Source organism: Podarcis erhardii, assembly GCF_964252035.2.
Source record: "Podarcis erhardii genome assembly, chromosome: 5".
Taxonomy (NCBI): Eukaryota; Metazoa; Chordata; class Lepidosauria; order Squamata; family Lacertidae; genus Podarcis; species Podarcis erhardii.
The window spans coordinates 62,854,629-62,871,974 of record NC_138509.1 but is presented as its reverse complement, the minus strand read 5'-3'; the positions used below and the strand labels follow the sequence as shown (position 1 = coordinate 62,871,974).

The following is a 17,346-nucleotide window of genomic DNA, read 5'->3' as shown; positions in this document are numbered from 1 at the left end:
AACGACTATTATGAGCCACCCTGGAAGTTTTGTTAAACTGCAAGTGGCATAGACATTTTGAAAATAAATAAATAAATAAAATCCCCACAGATGGCTGGATTATTAGTGTTCTACTGGGTTTCTCATTGTTTCAGTATATCTGTGTTCTCTTCAGATATCACATGGACCAGAGATGAATGAAAGTGTTGGTTCTGGCTTCTCTCCATTTCTTGTTTTTCCAGTTTTCAGTTCTCCACATATAGCACACATTTGCATTTTTTAAAAAAGTCCTAATGAAAATTTGGTAACATTTTACTGCACATTTCTCCTAATATGCACATTGTTTTATGCAATTTTTCCTCATATACACATTTTTTGCAAAGCAATTTCTGTAATATAATGCACTTTCATATAACCTTCTCACCAATACATGTATTTATATGCACACTTTAACTTAGTATAAGCATTTTGTGCACATTACTTGGCTGGAGAACTATAATGCAAAAACTGGTGGAGTGTGAATTTCCAAGGGTGGCTGTGTTCCGTTTCACATTTTGTTTCGGAAAATTTCTGCAAGTTTGCCTTGAAATGGTAACTGAACCCAATTTCTGCCCCATCCCTACCCTTGACTCATCTTTCTTGCCTAAGAGGTTTCTGTGTCTTTCTGCCTGTGATTTTTGCTATGAAAATCATTGGCTATCAGATTGGCTTTCCTTTGGCTTTGTAGGCTTATTATCAGCTTTTATCTTGTCCATAATTTGAGGGCATGGAACACTCAGATCCTCCTCCCCAAAGGCTGAGTTATCTTGAACCAGACGCTTCTCTGCTCCTGTCGGCTTCTTTTCACAAGTTAGTTTTAAAAGAAGGGAAAACAGAATTTTATCTCTCACTCAATCGTGTCTCCCAGTCCCAGCCACACACGGAATTATGTATCTGTTGCAATGTCTGCTCATGAAAGCCTGCTGATCTATCTGAGAAAATGGCTAAAAATTATCACCAGCAACCCAGAAATGAACAGAAGCTGTTCCATGTATGCATCTGCTGTTTATCTGGAAATGCTACAAGAGAGAGGGAAAGCCAAAGCATTCCTAGCAGATTAGTACCATGGCTTCCATCAGTGTGATTCCCTCAGGGTCTGTTCTGAAGTTGGTTTGATCTTTATGCAGAGCTTTGCATACTCCAGAGTTTTATGAGGCCTGCACAGAACATGGCTGATGAATGTCACAGAAACTCTTAACGCAGACCACTTTTTATCAATATCTCACCTCACAGCCTACATAAAATTGTCACATCCCCTACCTCAGGGTACCTGTGTTGGCTTGAAAAGCAGTGAAGGCTGGCCCTCTTGGGCAAATGGGGCACTGACCCACCAACCTCAGTCTGCCTTCAGCCACTCTACCTGTCTGCCTTCTTACTTACTGTACAAATAGTCTAAGAGCAGTGGTTCTCAACCTGTGGGTCTCCAGATGTTGTTGGAGTACAACTCCCATCATCCCTGAGCTCTGGCCTTGCTAGCTAGGGGTGATGGGAGTTGTAGTCCAACAACATCTGGGGACCCACAAGTTGAGAAAGGCTGGTCTAGAGGGTGGCCCCAGGGGCGGAGGAAGGGGGGTGCGGTGGGTGTGAGCCACCTCGGGTGTCACCACTGATGGGGGTGACAAAATGGTGGGCAGCACTCACCGTGGGGGCTGCAGCATGCCCGAGTCATGCATTTCTCCTGGAAGAGACAGGGTTGCTTGGGTGTGCACAGGCTCCGTGCGGCCCAAACGGTACACCCGCTGCCTCCTCTGCAGCTGTAGGGCGGCTGACTGGGAGGAGGCTCCATGGTGCACCCTGCCCCTATGGGCAGATTGCCCCATCCTCACCCCACTGCTCTGGGTGGATCGCCTCACCCTCACCCTGCCCCTATGCTTCCTCCGCCACTGGTTGACACTGCCTGTCTCCTTATTTCTCATGAGTCTCAGCGTTGCCCCTCAGCCTGAAGGAAGACGGGGACAAAAATAGAATCAGTTGGCTCCGCCTCTCATTGGTTCTGGCTCTACCCACTGTTGACCTTCCTGCCTTCTGGCCCACCAATCCCAATAGCCATCAGCCAGCACTGCTGAAGAGGGTTCTGAGTCAGATGATGCGCTAGTCTTCAACACTGCCTTGGTCTGAAAACATGGCTCCTCCATTATCCTCAGAGTTCGACTTCACCTGCAGTGTCTCTTGCTCCACCACTACACAGGAGCATGTAACTGCAGAACAGGCCCCAGGTATGTTAAGTGTCAGCCAGAAAAGAAAAACAGAAAACTAGGGGAGTGGTGGGGAGTGGAACGCCCTGCTTGGTGGTAATGACTGGCTGAAACAGAAGTATTCCTGTTAGGAAGAACATAGAAAACTGGCTCATGCGGAGCCAGACCCTCAGTCCATCTGCCTCAGCGTTATTTCTATTTGCTGGCTATCAATAGTTAACTAATTCTCAGTAGGAGAATTAATCCTCCTTCTTGGAGGAGCCAGGGATTGAACCTGGACTTTCTGCAAGTTAAACATGTGCTCTACCACTGAGCTTTGGCCCTTCCCATTGTTAGAAGGATGGGTATGCTGCAACATTTTGTTGCAGTCTCTACTTGTCTCTATATCAGACTTAAATTGGTCAGTTTCCTCAGAGAATCAAGGGACTGTATTTCCACAAGGGGAGGGGGTGGTAGGAATCTCAAACAAGGAATTCACAGTATCTTGCCAAGCTATAATTATCAAAATCTATTGGGGGCACCAATGAAAGTTAAAGTGATATTAAATGGGCATGCACTGATAATGCACATCTCCAGCCCATTGTATGCTGAATGGCTATGGTAATCTCTTCAACACAAATAGTGTACTCACAGTGAAGAAACCTTTTCTTCTCCTTCTGCTCCCTACATAAAACCGGGATCCTGTCACAGTCAAAGATGTGGGGAAAACAGCATCTGTAATCCTAAGGTGAATAAAAAGGAAAGCACATATGTATCCAGACAGTTAAGTCATCATCACTGGTAACAGCAGAGGTAAATAGACTTACACCTTTCATCTGGGCTCTTGATGGGTGCATTCACACATCAAGGGTTGGGGAACCTGAAGTCCATGGGCCTATTGTGGCCCCTCAAGCCTTTCTCTCTGGCCCCTGAGACTCTCCCCAGGCCAGAATCCTTCCCAGCCACACCTTCTAATGGCCCTACTTCACAATCTCCTTGAGTTCTTTTGCCTGGCTGGAATGTCCTTGAACTCTCTGCTGTTGCCTCTTGCTTCCCTGGATGAAGGATAGAGAGGTCTTTGTGTACAGAAACTAGCTTACTATAAAATGCATATTCATTGCTCCGCCCACTTTTACTCTAGGCTCCGCCCACCCCTGGAATGTGTCACACACACTCCCCAAATGTTGCCTAGAAGGGAATGCAGGCTGGAAAATGGCCCCCACCCTTGCAGTAAGGTTTACCATGAAGACACAGGAAGTTCCTGCTTCACCACCTTCCCTAGTCTGAATAGGAGCAGCAAACCATGGCCTCCTAGCTTGGCATTATGTCCAAGTCAGGGGGTGTGGTTTGTTTCACTTCAAAGAAGCCATGATGGGACACAAAGATTTGTTCTTAGCTTATCAATCTTGGACAACACACGGTGTCTGGCTCAGACGGTTATGCTCCTCTGGGAGTCAGGGAGTAAACCTTTTACAGGCAACTCCCGATTCACACAGGGGTTTCATTCCAAGGCACCTCGCATTTAAGTGAAATTGCATATACAGTGGTACCTTGGGTTAAGTACTTAATTCATTCCGGAGGTCCGTTTTTAACCTGAAACTTTTCTTAACCTGAGGTACCACTTTAGCTAATGGGGCCTCCTGCTGCTGCCGCGCCACCGGAGCATGATTTCTGTTATTATCCTGAAGCAAAGTTCTTAACCCGAGGTACTATTTCTGGGTTAGCAGAGTCTGTAACCTGAAGCGTATGTAACCTGAAGCATATGAAACCCGAGGTACCACTGTATTTGAAAGACCATTGGAAAAGCCTGCGTGTCTGCAGAGTCGTGCACCTTTTGAGTGCATGTAAATGGGGAGTCGCCTCTACTATATTTTTGTTTATAAAGTTGTGCAAAATGGGGTTGCAGTCTATCTGCTGTTTCTGCAATCCATTTGTGCCTTCAGTCCTTCCGGGCGGCTATGACAGGCTAATTGCTCCCATGACATTGCATCTTGTTGACCTAGTTGGTTACCCCCCCCCATCTACAATCCCACTTTCATAGTCTGGAGGCCAGAATGGAGTACAGAGCACCATTAGACAGCGGGTAGGGGCTCCAAATGCAGCCCTTTAGCCCCTGGGGTTCTCTGCAGGATGCTGGACTAGATGGGCCATTGGCCTGATCCAGCAGGCTTTTCTTACATTCTCACACACCCTCCCATAGGCCGCTCCCTCCAGTGATCATGTTTGTCTCTTGCTTTTCTGGAAGGTGGACGGAGGTGCATGTGTGCCTGTAGAAAACCAGAGGCAGATTTCGGCTAGGACCTGATGAGAAGAGCTCCCACGTTTTGCACAAAGCCTTCAGACTTCCCAGTTCTGGGCAGTGCAATTTTCCATGCAGCCCCAACCCAGGGATGGTGGTGGTGGCAAAATTACCCCTGAATTGTACGTGCTTCACGTACACATCTGTGGGGATGCTGCAGTCCACAGTGAGAGAGAAGGAGCCTTTAGTTACTGCCAGTACCAGTGTGTGCCACTGATTGTCTGCCAAAAATATGTCCCGGAAGGTGACCCGTGTCTGCCAGCCATTGGAAAGCTCTCTGCTCCAGAAGATGAAGTGAATTTTATTCCTCGAATATCGGAGTCCAAGCAGCAGAGTGTCACTGTTTTCCTCCAAAACCGTAAAGATGTACTCGTTTCTCTGAAAGGACAGTTAAAGGCTGTTAGTCAGAAAGCTTCCCCCTGCTCCTCCTATTTATCAACTGGACCTGTCAAAATATTTTGTGAAAAAGAAAAGAAAACCTTTAATCCTAAGCATCGGAGGAACAATAAGGTTCACAGAATAAATGTCCTCCAAAACTCATTTTTTGAAAACACAGTTAAGCTTGTCAGCCTGAAATACATTATTTTCTTCTACCAGCATATGAATCACTAATTTAATTTTTTAAGCACTCTGGCCCCAGCTTCACAATACATTTAAAGCAGTATCATACCACTTTTAACTGTCATGGCTTCCTTCCAAAGAATCCTGAGAAGTGCGGTTTGTCAAGAGTGCTGAGAGTTGTTAGGACGACCCTATTCACCTCAGAGAACTACAATTCCCAGTTCCCTGTGTACACCACCTTAAAACTCATCTAGGGGGTTCTCTGGCTAACTTCAGATTGAAACTGGCATGGCAGGGAACATCTCAAAACACAGTATAGTGGAAACTTGGTCCCTGAACGGCTTAGTTGACAAACAAATTGGCTCCTGAATGCCACAAACCCGAAAGTAAGTGTTCCGGTTTGTGAATGTTTTTCGGAAGTCGAACATCTATTTCAGCTGTCAACATTGTTTCCGGGGCCAATCAGCCAATCAGAAGCCGTGCCTTGGTTTTTGAACGTTTTGGAAGTTGAACAGACTTCCAGAACGGATTGAGTTTGAGAACCAAGGTACCACTGTATTTCATAAGAAGTGACAGGATAGAGGCAAACATTATGCGTATACCGATTCCCAAACCTGTGGTGGGAACACACTGGATGCAGAGTGAACAGGGAGTGTGTACACAGCCTAACTTCCAAATAAAGATAGAATCAAGCTCCAGTTTCATTTTGTTTCCTGTGCTATCACAATCCAGAAAAAAAGCAAACCCCAGGATGTTTTTCCAAGTTCTTTTTTTTAAGGATATAATTCATAAAGTACATCGTGACCAATTAAAGATTATCTCTTGTCACCTGTGACAGTTTTATTTCATCACCTACAGCATATATTATGCATAGTGATTCTATCAGGCATCCGAGTACATTTACATCCAAGTAAATTTGCCAACAACCGTTCCAGTCACAGTTTATATGGAATGAGCTATTTAAATCACATGATATTGCGAAGTTTGCCAAATTGATTACAGTATTAATTAAGCTCAGGTTTAGCAGACTGAATTTACCAACCACGATTTTATCGGTGGATGCATGATTCTGCTCTAGTGTAAAAAAAACAAAACAACCTACCACATGCTTACCTTGGACTGCATGGGGAAAGCTTTTAGGGTGACCACAATGGAGAATTCCTCTGGGAAGATGTCACAGTATATGAAAATCCGTGATGCTGGAAAACTGAGAAAGCGAGGGCGCATTGCAGAGAACTGGAAGCCACGTGCTCCTTGGATCTGGATCATCCGTATCCCACTCTTCACCCCATTCACAGGAACCACTTCGGAGAGAATATCCAAAGGACGCAGATCTAAACCAGAGACAGGACCAAAACGCATTACTAAAACTGGGGAAACACAGCAAAGGGCTGCAAAGGCTGTTCCTGAAAGGCCAGGCACTTATGCCAGGAAAACGGCTTCCAGATTAATCAAAATAATGGGAAGAACTGATTAGCTGGCTGCATGCAGAAGATTTTTCTTTTAATCCCTCTGGGGTTTTTTTTAACGAAAAAGAGATAAGGACCTTGACATAGAACTGAAAGTGGACCATCAAGTCCTATGGTTGCCAGATATCCCTTATTCTAAGCAAGCGCCTTTTATTTTTTGAAACTAAACACTTATTCCATCTCAGGGCAGTCCACAAGACAGAAATCACAAGTAAGTAGTTAAAACCAAAATAATGAAACAATAGCCCCACCCTCCCACAAACACATTTAAAAGGCGGTAAAATATAAATCAGCCAAAGATCTGGTTGAAGAGGAACATTTTCACCTGTCACCTAAATATATATACAGGGATACCTCTACTTAAAAATGTGATCTGTTCTGGGGTGCCGTTTGCACCCTGAAAAGTCCGTGAGTGCCGCTTCTGCGCATGCGCACACGGTGAACCCGGAAGTAAACATTTCCAGGTTTGCCACGTTCGTAACCTGCAAAGCCGCAACGTGAAGCAAACGTAACACGAGGTATGACTATATAATGAAGGTGCCGGGGAGAGAATTTCACAAACTGAGAGCCACTGGAGAGGCACACAAAGAAGGGCCTCAGATGATGAACATAGCCAGGATGAATTTATATGGGGAGAAGCAGTCCTTGAGGCATTGCAGTCCTGAGCCGTTTAATAAAGACCAGACATCGTCTAACCTCCATGTGAGTTTTGTGCAATCAAATCAGGATGAATGCTCTACAAACAGGTGATTTCAGCAGCCCAGAATCCGACAACTGCAGCATTACTAGATAGATATAAATATGGAGTTCCAGGGATTTGGCCTCAAGCCTAGCTGTCTTTGTTACGCAACAAACTCACTCAAATCTACATACATCTCCACAAAAAGATAGGCAGTTTCCAAATAATTCAAATTATTCACAGAAGAAAGCAAGACACATGTGTGGCCCTAGGGAATCACATGGACCGAGGGAAAGAGGATAAGCCTCTATGAAAGAAAACATCTGGTAAGCACAGACACCAGCCTTGCAGGACCAGCTGAGCCGCGTGAAGATTGTCTGCGGTGTTTCAAACAAACACCAGTAACACCAAATTAGGTCCATTTAGCAGCAGGGAAAACACCCACCGTTTGATGTCTTCCCAAATATTGTGCTGGGGGGGGGGGCAAATAGGAAGGGATTAAACCTTACCTGGAGGCTCCACATGCTTATGCAGCACCTATATAATTTCTTTCCTTAAAAAGGAAAAAAGGAAACCCACATTTTAAATTAACTGCTATTCTTTGCCTAAGGAGCAAAAGGAAATGGTGGTCTTGAGCCACTGCAAGAATATTGCCTGATAATTGTATTGAAGTGATAGTCATTTTGCAATTCTGTCATTAATAGTTGGAAGTAAGGAAGGCTCCATACACAACATGCATTTAAAACACATGACTCCCCCCGCAAAATTATGGGAACTGCAGTTTACCCCTCACAGAGGTACCATTTCCAGCACCTGTTGTTAACCAACAACAGTTCCTTGAATTATTTGGGGGGGGGGGAGTCATGTGCTTTAAAAGTATGGTAAATGTAGCCAGCCTTGAGTTGTGGTTCTAACCTTCCTCGTTTGGGATTAAGAGCCAATAAGTCCAGCTGGGCAGCCACAGCACACAGCCAGCCAGCTTTTCTCTTGATCTAGGTTGAATAAGCTACCTTGAAGAGTTGTGCAACTCAAAAACCTTGCATTCATCTATCCCAACTAAAGAATGGCAAAGTAAATTATCCTGTGCCTGCAACTGATTCACCAGAGTTGGTTGGATGCTGTCATTAATTTTGTTTTCATTTCCTGTATCAGTCAGCATGCCGTTAGTCACATCAAAGCTACTGGGCTTTTCCCTACCCCTCAAGTTTACCCCCTTGCAGATGTTTTATGAATGCAAGAATGGTGAGAGGCATATGTACATTTATACATATTAGTTTTGAGATCTGAAAGACCCTACACGTTTTGATGTATCTTCAGATGGAGGTAATGTCATACACAACAAACTTCTGCACCTCCATGCATGCATATATAACATCTAAAATAGGTTTGGCTTCTTATTTCCTTATTTTTCTCCCAAACCTAATGACTAGGGTTACAGGAGAGGGGCGAGTGAGTGCCCCTCCACACAGGTGCTATATTAGTGGCGGATTTATTCTGCTTTCATTTGTTGTGTGACTTTTCCTCAATGCTACCACATGACTGTTGCCCAGGGAGGCTACAGAGCAACAAAACTAGGACAAAAATAAACAGGAAGCAGGAAGTGATGGGATATGCACTGATTGGAAACGAAGCAGTGCGACTGCCCCCAAACTTTTGCAGATGCAAACCATGTTGAAAGTGGGATTATGTTTGAGCACCTAATAGCATCATGAGCACAAAGGATCATGGATGTGAAAAAAAGGGGTGTCTGCAGGAACCCTGTGTGCATGTGAGGGAGGGTGCATGGCTGCAGGCCAGATGCCCACAACAGTTTTTCTAGTTTGTAAATGTGCCCATGGCATGGGCTTGGGGGGGGGCACATTTCTTGGGTGGGGCTGCTGCCCCCACTGCCCTCCCCAAACCAGCTTTGTGCTGTTTCATGAGGCTGGGATCATTCCAGCCTTGCAAAGAGGCTCAGGGCTGGTATCGCTTTGGCAAGGGCTAGGCTGGCATGCAGTGGGCTCCTTTTGTCCAGCTCTCCCGGCACATGTATGCGCCCGCCCTGGACACCATTAAAGCACACTCCACCGCTGGCCCATGGGAGTCCAAAAATGTTGACACCCCCTGTATGCGACAACAGCAGCAAGGATACTTGTCGCTAAATATTGGAAAACTCAAGATTTGCCCACGCTGGAAGAATGGCAGATGCAACTGATGGACTACATGGAGCTAGCAGAAATGACTGGCAGAATCCGAGACCTGGGAGAGGAAGCAGTGGAAGAGGACTGGAAGAAATTCAAGGACTACCTACAAAAACACTGTAAATTATATGAGTGCTAAGAAGGATGAGGGATTTGAAAATAACAGGGCACCATAAAATTTGGTGAAAAGATTGTGAGAATGAGTGAATTTTATGAGAAAAATAAATTTTGAATAAATATTATGGTAAGATTAGAGATTTAAGACCTAGATAAAAATATTCAAAGTTAGGGACAAAATATTGGAAAAGTGTACAATAAGAATGGAAACAAGGTGATAAATTGCTGGTTAAAGTTTTATAAATTTGGAAAGTAGGAGCGAGAGACGTGAGGAAGTCCAAAAATGAAGAAAAGTTGGTTATTATATGATGCTAAATTTTATGTTTGTTTTTCTTTTTTGTTTGTTTTTTGCTATGCTGTTTTTTCTCTCTATTGTAATAAAAAAACTCTTAATAAAAATTAAAAAAAACAAAAAAACCAAAAATGTTGACACCCCCTGATGTAAATGAACTACCCATTTTAAAAAAATCAGATCCCTTCTCCTAGATCCCTAGGGGTGATGCTCCTCCTCAAGTAGACAAAGCTGCTCCGCGTTTCTTTTCTCAATGGGAAGACTGACTGTGGTAGGTTACCACAGGCACTTTGAGCAGCTCAGCTGTCTGTGGCTTGCAGACAGATTCCTCGGAGATGGTGGAGCACCTCGGTCTCAAACTGACGTAAAATGAAAGCCAAAGCAGTTATTTTCAGTTCACCTCCCACATTATACAGACGCTCTTAATGATTAAAGTGCAGCGAGGGATTATGCAGAATCTTATTAATGATTACAGAACAGCAGCTGCGGATACTTGAGAGAAGTGAGGCAAATTATGTTGCGAAGACTCTGACTAGATCCTTCTTTCACTTTTAACAGAGACTCGAGGAGGGCCACATCATCGGAGAGATCAAGGGAATGCCTGGGGCAGCCTTTTCAAAAGCTCTTAAGTTACACAGGAGCCTAAATCTCCCTTGGCTGGCAAAGAGATGGAGCTCCACTCTGGGCCCTAAAGAGAAGAAAGCAGGGAGCAGGGAGGGAAAGCAGCCTGACTGCAGCGCTGCTTCTAAAATCACCAAACTGGCATAGCACTCTGGATGCACAAAGTCCTCACAAGCACAACAGCCTCCTTGAGATATTTATGCTGCATATGATTTAAACGTCAGTTTTTCATTTGTATAAGGTGTTTGAACTTGCAAGCGCAATGCCTTTCCTGCATAATCTCCACAGCAAACATTCATAGTAACATGTTCACTTGAAGTTATACAACTGGGGTTGGGAGTGAGGAATATGCCCCTCATATCTTCTGTGTGAAAACACTCAAAAAAGCATCAGGTTGCATAATATACAAGTGTTCTAAAAACTACATGACATCTTAATATCGGCCACGTGCAACCATCAGTTCAGTGGGTTTGATCTGGCAGCTCTAAAAGATTGTGATGGAAGCACCTGCCAGGTGTACTGGGAGTGGTTACTCATGTCTCTGAACCACACTGGAGAGAATCAGCCTTTGGTATTGTCAGTACATGCAATGCGTTCAACTTTGCCAGTTATCCATCAGTCTGGTTGTTCGTCAGATGGCAGATGTGTGCCAGGCCCTAAGAGATGGAGGCCGTTCTCCATTCCTGTAGCAGGAATTCAGCACAGCTCTCAGACTTAAGGCTAGTTGGCTGAGTTCTCCTGTTGAACATGTTCCAGTTAATTATTTTAAACTGAAACTCAGAAGCCTATGTGGGTGAACTCTAGAAAGGGGTGTGGATCAGGGCCTCTGCATGCCCATCATGTCTCTATTTAAAAATTCCTGTCTCAAAACAAAGGCTGCATTTGAGGGCTTTCTAGATCAGTCTTCTTACTAAAGAGTTCCCCAAGTGCAGCGCTTTTTTTCCTGGGGACACTCAATGGTACGCTGTACTGACACCTTTTTTTCTAGAAGAAAAGCACTGCCCAAGCTCAAGGAATTTTAGCTGCAGAATGGAACTCCCCACCCTCTCTTCTCCCTGCTCGCACCCCATAATTTGTTCTGGAGGGTTGGGGGCACCACTAGAACACATTTAGCGGTTGCACAGGGAACTTTCACTGTGAACTGAAAACTCCTCATGCTAGGGGAACTGTTTCGTCAAATACTGCCTTAGATGTTTCAGTCTACAGCTGAAATGCATATGCAATTGATACTAATTGTTACTTGTGCAACAGGGCTTTCCCCCATCCCCTCCCCCTTCACCCCCCAAAAATTGGCTCAAGGGGATTGAGAGAGCTAAAAGAGCAGCACAGGAGGGACAAGGGGGTGTTTCATCGGGCAAGTTGCAATGCTTATGCAGATGGAACAACTGAAATAGTACAGTGTTGTATGTGCGCAACGTCCAACACTATTCCTACTTGGAGTAGACCCATTCAAGTTAATGGCCATAACTAACATAGGTTCATTTATTTCACCGGGTCAGAGTAGGACTTAGTTGACTACAACCCTGTAGTTCCATTGCTTTTATACACTCTTATGCAAATTGTTGGCTTGCTTTATATATTTCTCTAGGGCCGAGTTCTTTGGGAACGTTCCCCCACTTGTCCCTTCTTTCATCTCCTGCATGCTTCTGGACCCATCTTCACACTGAAGATTTGATGCATTCATGTGGGCAAATGGAATTTGCTTTACAGCCCACGCTGCTCCTGCAAAATCTTGAAGCAAACATTTCACTTTGAGAACTGGCACAGCTCATGAGAGATGTGCTTTCCTGTGCCGCTGGCATTTCTCACGCTCCCAGTTGTGTGCTGTAGCACCAGACTGGTTAACGACTACTGTGTAAATAGATCCTAAGAAAAGAATCAAAGGTTGTGCAGTTAGATTGCACTGGAATTCCTTCACAAATTTAATAGATAATAATAATAAATAATATATGTACTAGTTTTTTTGCCTTGAGCCACTGCTCAGTCAAGGTGTTGGTACACCTAATACGTGCAGTTTGTACTGAAATGTGCACCAGACCCACCATCAAAGGGTTACAATTATTTTTTTCTTGGTAAAGACTAAGATTGAAACAGATTTAAAAACTCACACACAAAAGAAATCTTCGCCTAGCATGATATAGTTTCTGTGCCTTTCCCTCATTTTTCAAATAAAAAACTTAAGACTGAATATTGTTTCTTCTTCAGATACAATCCATTAATTTATCCATCTCCATGGTCCCTGTTATTTTAATGAGTTAATATTTAGCAGATGGTGCAGAAAGCCATTTCCACTGTCTGACAAATGCAACATTTTCTGCCACCGATAAATTCAATATAAGTAGTCTAAGAGGGGGCTGCTGTTGTCTTGTGTCTAGATTATGTAACAGAACCATAGAAGATCCTGATCTTATCGCAATTCTAGATATTTGAAATACCCCATGCAACACACAAATCCTTCATCTGAAAGGATAACATATGGAAATTAATGTCTTGCAGTACAGTATTACAATACCGAACATTAAGGCTCAGGATGCAGAGGGGATTTCCCTGCTTCAGTGCACCGTAAAAATAAACGCAGACAAAAAAATCTCCTGAACCTGGCAAAAGAAATCTCATCCAGGGTTCAAAAGGTAAAATTTACCATGGAATGGGGATTCCCCCATTATTTCCCTTGACTACATTTTAAATAACTTCCAACAGTTGACATAAGGCAATATGGTTTTTTTTAACAGTGGGAAAGGCACCGGCAATGTCACTTCCAGGAGAGTATAACTGTGCAATTGTTTCAGTAATTTAAAATAAAGAAAACCTAGGAAATGGGCTGAAATCAAACTTGCATTCCTAGAGATTGCTCAGCGGCCCCAGAAGAAGAACCCAACTATGTGGAGAGACATCAGGAGCAAGCCAGGGGCTTCTTCTGGGATCGGTGTGCTCCTCGCACGCACAAGATTTTTGAAGCATCCACAAAACATCGAAATCAAAACACTAGTCTGTATTCCCCTCCCCCAAATTTACCCTTGGTGAGGAAAACCAAAGCTGTTCTCAACGACCCATTTGCAACACCAACACCACCATATTAAATCCCTTTTTGAAAGCACCCGGAGAGGTACAATACGCAAGTATAAAATTGTGTATTGCTGTGCTGTCCAGAAATCAGTTCATTATCCTAGATTACTAACTTCAGGAATCAAAGAATCTTGCTTATTTAAGACACATATGGAAGAATAAACTTCCCTCTCTCTTACACACACACAGAGAGAGAGAGAGAGAGAGAGAGAGAGAGAGAGAGAGAGAGAGAGATTCGCTATGCTTGGTCAGTTGGGTGAGGAACCCTCCAGATGTTGCTAGACTAGGAGTAGGGACTCCAACAACATCTGGAGGGCCACATGTTTCCCACTGCTGATATGAATGGAAAAGAACCACAAGTGGAATAGAAATAATCACACATCACTCATCACTTAGTTTCAAAGACTAAAAGCACTTAGCAATATGTAACTATAAAGAGCTTTGAAGAACTTATGCAGTCTGTTCGAACATTTTGCTCTCCTTTTTCCATGGAGGAGTAATTCAGAAATGTTCTGTACTCGGGAGGATTTTGTCCTTGAAATGACCCTGCTGAAATTGACGCTAGTCCTTTTTCTTACTGGAATTGAGTTTTTATTCTCAGGTTCAAAGCAAGACAGATTACCAATGACTGAAACTGCTTTGATTTTGTATTGGTGAGGGGAGAAAATATGTGCAGATGTATTTTTAAAAGTGTATTCAATTGGTTCCTTGTTAGTTACGTATCTTACGGGCCAGTTCCAAACACTGGACACCCTCAGATATGTGCAGGGAAATGCTGAACTCACCAAAATTCAAACGGTGTGCAAAAAAGAAAACATGTCAGAATAGATTTGGACTTGCAAATGGACATTTCCAGACTACCCTGTTGAGCTCGTTCACTGCATTGTGTCTTGGGACAATCCAGAAACCACATCGCTGCCTGTTACAATATTCCCGCTTGCCAAGAGAAGGCATCAAAAAAATGTTGACCAGGCATGCCTAGCTGTAATTACACTTACAGATAAGCCCATGGGCACATAAACTATCATGTTATATGAATATTTTAGATTTAATTCTTGTGATTCCAAGGGGAATTTAGCATTTTGTGTTTATACTTGCTTTTATTCTTTCTGTCAGGTTTATGATTTGCGTCAACCCTGCCATTAGTAAAGTGCTTAGAAGTTCTATTTGCAAACAAGCTGTGTATTAAATGCTGTTAACAACAAATCAAAATATAAATGGTTTAATTTCTATGCAAAATTAAAATTACATTGACAAATCCTGAAAACCCAGTGAGTTAACTATGGGGTAGATTCTCTCCGCCCACCCCAAAATAACTGTTTAGTAGAGGCAAACGAAGGCAATGCATATAACTAGTCATCAGCTCAAGATGGCAAATTCATTCATTTTCTATATTCGTGTAGACACTTGCAAAGAGAGAAACAATTTCTCTGGTGCTTTTAAGAAGGATCAGTAGCTCCAGCACAGCATGAACATTTGAAACGAGTCTCAAAGCTAGAGCTGTTTTGTTAGATGTAGAACAAAATTCCTATGCAGAAGGAATGCATTTTAGAAATGAATGTAAACCTCAGATGAATATAGTAATGTGCAATGGTTGCACACGTGGGGTTTATTTTGCTCTGTGCCCATACTTGGGAAGGACCGAAAACCACAGCTTGTTGGCATATGTCCCTTGCGTGGTCATTTGTGATGTGGGTTGCATGTCAATAGCTAGACAGATGTGTCCTCAATGCAGCAGTGTTGTAACATGTGGAGCAGCACTTACCACGCAAAATATGTTAATATGCAAGACTGAAATAGAAAAAGAAAGAAAAGTGGAAGGGATTTAAAAAATAATAATAACAGCACCAAATCTGCCCAGAAATGCAGAATAAGGTGAACTTCAAACAGGTGCCAGGAGAGTTTATTAATGCGACTAAACATTTCAACAAGTGCCTTCATTAGGGGCAACAATTGTGCACGGGTTTTCTGTATTAAAAAGGTCCTTCTAAAAGTTATTTCAGCACACCCAGCATATATGTCTCCACGGCTGTGATTCCAATAACTGTAGAGATCAAAGGGCTGAAACTGAAGCCAATTTGTAAAAAAAAAAAAAAAAAAAAAGTAAATAAAAAAAGCTTGACAACGCTGGAGTTTGCCTAAAAAATAGCTCAACAACTTTTCCTTTAAAAAGGTCAACAACTGTTTTTACTTTTTTTGAAATATGGCAACCCTATCACAGTTAACAGCCCCAAGAATTTGCAACTTCCAAGAATGCATCTTTGAATACATGGCTAATTAGAAGAGGGGACTGGGGTATGTGTGTCAAAATCTTCTCCTTCCTGAATGCTGTGAAAGTTTCCAACAAATGATATTTTAGTAAATTTACTATGGCTACCATCCCAAACACATCAACCACAGGAGGACCTCTGATCAAACATGCACAGGATCGGGCAGCGTGGCACTTTTACTTTAATCAACTGAGATTTCTCGAAGAACAAGTGCGAGGGGGGGGGAAGCATTGCTCTCAAAAGGCTCATCAACATAACTCACTTTCACTCACAACTAGATAACATGACAGAGCTGAAAGAAAACTAACTTCCAGGTTAACTAATACAGTAACACAGTTCTTGTCTCGCCAAGAGATGCTCCTCCACACAAGGGTTCTGCACAGCTGAAATGGAACCTGACACAGAAAAGTCCAAAGCAGCCAGTTGTTGTTGTTGTTTTATATAAAAAAAATCTACTTCAACCCTACATGATATCTTTGCTGTCCCTCCCATCTTTTAATCCCACACATCATGGTTTATTTCGGGGGGTGGGGGTGGTAAGGACTTGGGAGCCCATGTATTTGAGCTCTGCAATATAATCATGATTCCATATTTAGAAGGCAAGTTCATTTGAGGAGCTGAAGATCAGAGGATGAAGTGTAGCCAACCACCCCAGTACTGACACCCCAGCCCTTCTTACCTGTGCAGTGCTCCCATGACTTTCCTCCTCTGGCCAGGGTCTGCTCAATCCCCCAGTGCAGAAGCACAGCCCAGACCATTAGCAGAGCAGACATCGGAGAACTTTGTCACTCCTGGTCATCATCTAATCTCCTCATATCCTAAACCTCTGCTCTTGGGTCTTTCAGAGACCTTACAGGAACATCTTGTTGGGGGGCACCTACAAGGAGTGACCCAGCCCTCCAAGGTTCCTGCCCCTCCTAGAAGAAGTGGTTGTATCAGGCTGGTGACCACAGTCTGAATCCTCCCTCTCTCTGCTTCTCCTCATCAGGCTTTCCTCCCAGTGCCACCTAAAACCACTTGTCCAGGCTTAGCCAGCTGCTATTATTAGGCTGCAAGGTAAGAGGCATTCTCCCCAAAGGGAAGCACAAACATAATCAGCAGAGGAAAGCCAGAAAGTGGCTTTCTGGTGTCTAGTTGCTGAAATGCCCCATCCTGAAGACCGCAGGGAGAAAGAGACCTCCCACCAGCCACAAAATAAGCAACAGCAGGAGGCTGCCTTTGCAGACATTTAAATGGAAACTAGCCTGAAAAAGAGGAGGAGAAGTACTGCCTTGGGGAGCTTTTCATCTTTTGCCCAGCCCTCTTGAGGTTGGGTTTTAATGTTTAAGCAAAGGAATTTCCCTCTCCAGCAGAGCCAGTGTTCAGAGGGCATGGCAGATAAAGAGCAGGAGGAGGAGGAGCTCAGCTTTTGTGTGCACCTGAAATCATCATCTCATCTACCGTGATGCTGCAAGCCTAGATTAAGATAGAGCCATGTGCGTGTGTTATGTGCCTTGTCTTCCCGGCTCTGTAATTATTCCCACCCACCAGAGTTTTGCAGAAAAAAAGGGATTCTGAAATAACTAGGCAGTGCTTCACACCACCAATATTGCTGCAGTTG

General features: G+C 43.6%; 1 protein-coding gene and 1 long non-coding RNA gene across 3 annotated transcripts in view; one reads left to right on the top strand and one right to left on the bottom strand.

Annotated features, from left to right (window-relative positions):
- The window catches only part of TSPEAR (thrombospondin type laminin G domain and EAR repeats), a 36,255-nt gene extending 19,259 nt beyond the window's left edge, over positions 1 to 16,996 (bottom strand). Inside the window, exons 1-5 of one of the 2 annotated variants that reach the window (XM_081864639.1) lie at positions 16,426 to 16,994; positions 7,710 to 7,753; positions 6,166 to 6,386; positions 4,631 to 4,869; positions 2,845 to 2,935 (exon numbers count right to left, since the gene is read on the bottom strand). In XM_081864639.1, coding sequence (XP_081720765.1) covers positions 2,845 to 2,935; positions 4,631 to 4,869; positions 6,166 to 6,321 — 486 coding nt within the window. In that variant the 5' untranslated portion in view covers positions 6,322 to 6,386; positions 7,710 to 7,753; positions 16,426 to 16,994. Of the gene's footprint in view, positions 1 to 2,844; positions 2,936 to 4,630; positions 4,870 to 6,165; positions 6,387 to 7,709; positions 7,754 to 16,425 lie in introns of both variants that reach the window. The other variant, XM_081864638.1, reaches the window with a different exon arrangement.
- Positions 1,800 to 10,617, top strand: LOC309343308. Its single transcript, XR_014157238.1, has 2 exons — positions 1,800 to 2,234; positions 10,348 to 10,617. It is a non-coding gene; the product is annotated as an uncharacterized lncRNA (long non-coding RNA).
- Positions 16,997 to 17,346: the final 350 nt, after the last annotated feature.